The sequence below is a fragment of the Arvicanthis niloticus genome, chromosome 1, assembly GCF_011762505.2.
Source record: "Arvicanthis niloticus isolate mArvNil1 chromosome 1, mArvNil1.pat.X, whole genome shotgun sequence".
Classification (NCBI taxonomy): domain Eukaryota; kingdom Metazoa; phylum Chordata; class Mammalia; order Rodentia; family Muridae; genus Arvicanthis; species Arvicanthis niloticus.
Window position 1 is genome coordinate 121,467,061 of NC_047658.1, and position 6,556 is coordinate 121,473,616.

At 33.0% G+C, this 6,556-nt stretch overlaps 1 protein-coding gene across 1 annotated transcript; it reads left to right on the top strand.

The window, feature by feature from the left end:
• Window positions 1-464: 464 nt before the first annotated feature.
• LOC117716168 (olfactory receptor 5B2-like) lies at window positions 465-5,290 on the top strand. The gene is made up of 2 exons (XM_034513111.2): window positions 465-597; window positions 3,518-5,290. The coding sequence occupies exon 2, from the start codon at window positions 3,537-3,539 to the stop codon at window positions 4,476-4,478; it is 942 nt and encodes a 313-aa protein (XP_034369002.1). The 5' UTR covers window positions 465-597; window positions 3,518-3,536; the 3' UTR covers window positions 4,479-5,290.
• Window positions 5,291-6,556: the final 1,266 nt, after the last annotated feature.

Consider the following 6,556-nt stretch of genomic DNA (forward strand, 5'->3'; position numbering starts at 1 on the left):
AGTGATGCATGTGCACACTAAAGAAGAAACTATTTTCTATGGATGTAGGATTGTTGTATGAAGGAATTATGCCAGAATGAAGTGATGTAAGGGGGTACAAGAATGGACCAAGGGAAGTGAACAAGAACAAAAGTAAATATTCTCTACTAATGCTTGTTACTTTTTTATCAATTTCAAATAAACACTGAATTCATTTTCTAAGTTAATTTTTGAAATACATTTAGAGTAGTCTCAAATGAAAGTAAAATAAAAAGAATCATTATAAATTGTAGATTCCAAAATCAATTAATAACATACAGTGCAAAAAGATGTGTGCATATTAACCAATATGTTTCCCTTGGGTTATTTAATTGTTTCCTCTTACAATGTACAGAAGACACTGCAGATAAACTCCTGAAGGAATTCTCCAGAGCTTGCCAGGTCCATATAATTTGCTCCATATTTGTACATGACAGACTCTGAAAATCAAATACAAATCCAACAGCTTTGAAGAAATAAACTTCATATCATGCTTCATTCATCAATTATTTCATTTCAGACATAATAATTAACCATACAGACTTTTTACCAGAGGATTAGCAAGGAGCCTGAAGCAGGGTGAGAAAAATTATTCAAAAATAAACATTAGATTAATATACTTTAATATTGCTAACTTCTTGAGATTTTTAGTAATGTCTATTATTCAGGCTTCACAGCTAGTGTCTGCAAACTATGCAGCAAATTTGATATTACCTATGAAGCAGAGAGAAATAATTGTTTGGACACTGATCCATGTTAATGCTCATTCTTCACCATTTTGTGCACAGACTTAGAGTCATCTGAATACAATTTGTGTGAGTTTGTGTCTGTAATCACACTTATGCCACATTCCATTTTCTTTATATCAGACTGACTTGGGTGAGTTAACCTTTCTTTTCAAGGTAACTGGTAAAGGTGACTTATACAGTAAGAAGTGTAATTCATTTCAATCCAGGTGAAGATGTATCCACTGTGACTTATTGAACAGTGAAATTATTATTTTTAGTAGCATCTAAATTAAATAAGTTCTAACTGGGATATATATATATATATATATATATATATATATATATATATAGAGAGAGAGAGAGAGAGAGAGAGAGAGAGAGAGAGAGAGAGAAAGAGAGAGAGAGAGACTTTCCACTGTTTTCACTGTAGGTAATATACAGATGGTTCCTATGTGCCATGCAAAGCTAAGAATAAATACTGGGCAGAATAACACTGTCATATTAGTTGATGCTATTCATTTAAATTTTGTTCATCTATCATAGGAGGTTAAAAAGAGTCAACATAAAACATTCTAATAATGAAATAAGAAAAATCATTTTTAAATGATAAAATTTTCCTAAGTACTTCAACAGTCTCTGACTTTGCCTTATCCTCTAAAAAAAGTTATAGGTCTGCCTTGGCTATAAGCATTTTAAATAGACATCATTTTGTGGCTCTTTAGTCTTCATATAGGTATATGATTGTTTTTCTCTGTCATCTGGTTTTGCACCTAATATTTTTTCCTTAGTACATTTTAAAAATTACCTTGCATGCATTGTATAAACAATAGCATGCAAGGTAATTGCATAAACATCTGTTGGGTAAAAGAATGTTTACAGAACCAGGGTAAAGAGATACCTGATAAGTCATCTTGGAAAGAATTTGCTTTTATTGCTGTATCAAGACTCTTCCTAGGCAATTAACAGTAGCCACCAAGTTAACTATTTCAGATGTTGTTCAACAGCTTTTTAAAAAAATATTACTTTGTATTATATTTGATATTTCATCTTTTCTTACCATGTACTGAAATTTTGTAAAGTTTTTTCATGGCTTTATTTTCTTCACTGAAGTAAATTCACTTAAGTTTTGCTCTAAGTTTTGGATCTTTTAAAATACAAATTTGATACTCATCACTTAGTTGTGGTAAAGTATTGGGATTTTATTTTATTGTGATTATAATGTCATTTTTCTGCTTTAAAAAAGAAGAGACAATAAATTCAATTTGGTTAAATCTGTTCTTGGTAGGTGACAGTGTGAAAATCTCATTTTATTAAGTTCATAAATTAGATGATAGATATGTTTTTGTGAGATATTGTTTTCCAATTATGCAAGAGTTGATTAACCCATGAACAAAAACTTTTATTTAAAAATTTTGTGTAGAATATTTTGATCATGATTTCTCCCCTGCTATATCTATCTTTTCCCAGATCTTTTCTATTCATAGGACTTTTATGTGTCATCCTTTACACTTGAACACACACACACACACACACACACACACACACACACACACACAGAGAGAGAGAGAGAGAGAGAGAGAGAGAGAGAGAGAGAGAGAGAGAGAGAGAAACACACACACACAAATACAACAAACCATCCAAAAAATTTAAAAGGCAAATAATGCTCCAAATCCAACAAGTAAACAAAAGTTTACTAAAAATCACGGCATTTATTTTATATAGTCCAACGACTCATGGGCTTGGTATCTGGTCTGCAATGTGTTTGATACCCCAATGAGTCTGAGACTCATTGAATGAGATTCCTCCTGCATTGAGGAAAAGTGATTTCCCTTTTATCAAAATATACCTACTGCAGATTACTTCTTGGTTCTGCATACACACTTCTCCCTAAGTGTTTGGCACCTCATCTGGCTTGAAGTTCTATAAGTTTTATGTGTGTTGTCCTAGAGTCTGTAAATTTATTTTTATGTAAGTCCTGTTTTATCAGGAAGATTCTGTTTCCTTGGAGTCGTCCATTCCTCTGGCTCTTGCAATCTTCCCAAATTCTTTTCCACATAGTGCCCTGAAACCAGTGGAGTGGTGTGAGATAGAAAGTTTCCATTTAGAAGTTGTTCCAAAGTCTTTTACTTTTTGCATACTGATAGACACTACTTTTTTTTTTTATTAATTGGTTATTTTATTTATTTACATTTCAAATGTTGTCACCCCATTCCTGGTCTCCCCTCTGAAAAGGCCAATCCAACCCCCCTTTCCTTTGCCTCTAAGAGGATGTTTCCCCACATACACACTCCTGACTCACCACTCCAGCATCCAGGTGTGCTTGGCAGCATGCATCCACAAGACCAAAGGCTTCCCAGGACCCAACAGGGATAACATTAGGAGAAAGACCCAAAAAAAGAAAGACAGAACCTGGAGACCACGTCTAGTAGATAGCATGGCCCCCAGTTGAGGAAATGAGATACCCACCCAGTTCAAAATTTTTAACTCAGAGTTATTTCTGCCTAAGTTAAAAGTTAGGCAAAAATGTAGCAGATCCTGAAGGAAAAGACATCCAGAGACACTACTTTTAAATTGCATAAATAATTTATCAAAATTTCCATATTTAAAAGCATGTGACCCTGTACATATCTAGCACATGAAATTCACCTCATTGTGTAGGCAATTTTAGAGAATTTTTAAAATCAAGTTACTCCATTGACTATATGTATTTTGTTTATCCTTCTCAATCTTTATTTGTTAACATACAATTCATTGCTTTCCCATTACTGCAGAGCATTGCTTGTTTGTTAGATGACACCACTGAAGAACTTGACAGAAGTGACATACTTTCTCCTGCTGGGACTCACTGATGACCCAGGCCTGCAACTTCCTCTCTTTATTACCTTCTTTCTCATCTACATCATCACACTTGTAGGGAACATAGGAATGATCATGTTGATTTTCTTGGACTCTCGGCTCCATACTCCCATGTACTTTTTTCTTGGTAACTTGTCCCTGGTGGATATTTTTTACTCTTCAGCTATCACACCAAAAGTCATGGCTGGGCTGCTGTTGGGAGACAAAATCATATCCTTCAATGACTGTGCTGTTCAGATGTTCTTTTTTGCAGCCTTTATTACTGTTGAAAATTACCTGTTAGCCTCAATGGCCTATGATCGCTATGTGGCAGTATGTAAACCCCTACACTATGCCACCACCATGACTCCAAGTGTATGTATGTGTCTGATCATGGGCTGCTATATTTTTGGTTTCTTGAATGTCTCAGTTTACCTTGGAGATACATTCAGTCTCTCTTTCTGTAAGTGTAATGTGGTCCATCATTTTTTCTGTGATATGCCAGCAATCATGGCTCTCTCTTGCTCTGATAGACATATTAATGAACTGATACTTATTTATCTAGCCAGTTTCAATATCTTCTTTGCTCTCACAATAATCTTAGTATCATACATTATAATTTTTATCACAATCTTAAAGATGCACTCAGAAGCAGGGCATCAGAAGGCTATTTCTACATGTGCTTCCCACTTTACTGCTGTTTTTATTTTCTATGGAACAACAATCTTCATGTATTTGCAACCAAGCTCTAGTCATGCAATGGACACAGACAAAATTGCATCTGTCTTCTACACCATGGTCATTCCCATGCTGAACCCTTTAGTTTACAGCCTGAGAAACAAAGAGGTAAAGAGTGCATTCATGAAAGTGGTTCTGAAAGAGAAATTACTGTTATGATATTAACATTAAAATTTTGTGATATAATTTTAAAATTCTTATGACATCTTCTATATACAGTAGATTATATTTTAAGCTTATACTAGTTCATGATCTGAGTGCTTATTTTTGCCTGTGCATGTCATTTTGTCCTGGACATGATGGAGCAGTATTTTTAGAAGCATAATATGGGAATTAGATAATTTTGAATTTTTGTATTTGGGTTGTCAAAAATGTTTTTTTAAACCATTGTTGATATATTCAATTATTTTCTTTTTCCTTTCTTTTCTGGTATACTGTGATAGTTAATAATCATTATCATTTTGACTGATGGGATTTTTGAGTACACATTGAAATGCATCTCTGGGGAAGTCCATTTTGGTGCACCTATATTTGCTGTGTTTCGTTTCATTACCAATTAGAATCTAAGACAAATCATTAGCTTATTTTCCCTTTATATTCAGATATTAGTATGGACTTTGTATTGGGAGAATTTACCACTGAAATTGTTTATCCTTGAAATTATGTTTATTTGAATGTTTTTCATTGCTAACTCCTCAATTTTTACACTTATTTCTCTTTTCTAATTTTACTTTTTTCCATCTACATATGCTCAGTATCTTGTATTGTTTTCTGCTATCAGATATGCTGCTATGAATGTTTTGTAGTATATTCTACTATAGACCCATATGTTGTTCTGACCTCTACTCAGAATTTAAAATTTCATATACTTAGATAAGTAGTCTCTGATAATAAATCTAAATAAAGAATATATTGCCTCTCAAGCCTTAAAAGGACACCAAGGAGTCAGGAAACTTTTTGTTTTCTAGGAAAGGTCCAATAAAACAATTTATCCTTTATCTTAAATGAGCTATGTCAAGTATCCCATACTATTGGGTTTCCAAACTTCATTTATATTGAAGATTATTTAATTTATCTTGAGTTGACTTTCTCAACCTATCATTATATGCCTTTCTACATTTTGGTCACTAATCTTATTTAGCAAAATATCTGGATGTAGTGTAACTGTGTATAATTTTTAGATGGGGAAACTATGAAGTTCTGTGAGATAAAGTTACTCAAGTGTAAAATCTGGCACTGTAGCTAGACAGGACACTGTGGGAGCATTGCCAGGAAAATCAAAATAACTTTACTTTGTATCCATTAACAAGGATGAAAAAAATTCTATCAATGTATCTGCAAACTCAGTACCTTAATATGTGTTGATTGTTAGAACAATGCAACTATAGCTCACAGAGTAGCTGTAATTTGAGTAAAGAATTGATTAAGTAAACTTAATAATTTTCTTTTAAATTCTAAGAGTCACTGTTTTTCTTTAGAGGTTAAGATGATGATTTAAATAAAACAATGTAAAATTACATACCCATTCTCCTTTTAACATCTCAATAGGGGCAAAAACTTCTGCAAACTTCTATGATTATTTTATTGTTTTGGCTTACTTGTTCCCAGGTAATGGTAGTTCTAGGAACTTCTCATACATCTTTATAGTTTTCTAATGGCTCTTCAAGTCTCTCAAGAAAGAAATAGAAGATGTCAAAAAGTGGAAAGATTTCCCATGCTCCTGGATTGATAGGATTAACATAGTAGAAATTGCTATTGTACCAAAAGCAATCTATGTATTCAATGTAATCCCCATCAGAATTACAACAGAATTCTTTAAAAACATAAAAAGTTAAATTCTTAATTTCATATGGAATAAATCCCAGGATAGTAAAAACAATTCTGAACAATATGAGAATTCCTGGAGGAATCACCATCCCATTACTGAGCAATAGTGATTCAAAACTACATGGCATTGGTACAGAGATAGACAGGTTGATGAATGGATAGAAGAGAATTGAAGACCCAGAAATAAAACCACATACTTGTTAACACTCAATTTTTGAGAAAAATCCAAACTATTTACCTCATTTAAACTGTACCTCTCAAACTCTCTCTCTCTCTCTCTCTCTCTCTCTCTCTCTCTCTCTATATATATATATATATATATATATATCCTCTTAGATTCATAACCTTTTACTTTTTAATTTGTTTTGTTACAAAAATACAAGCACACACAAATGAACACACATGCACAT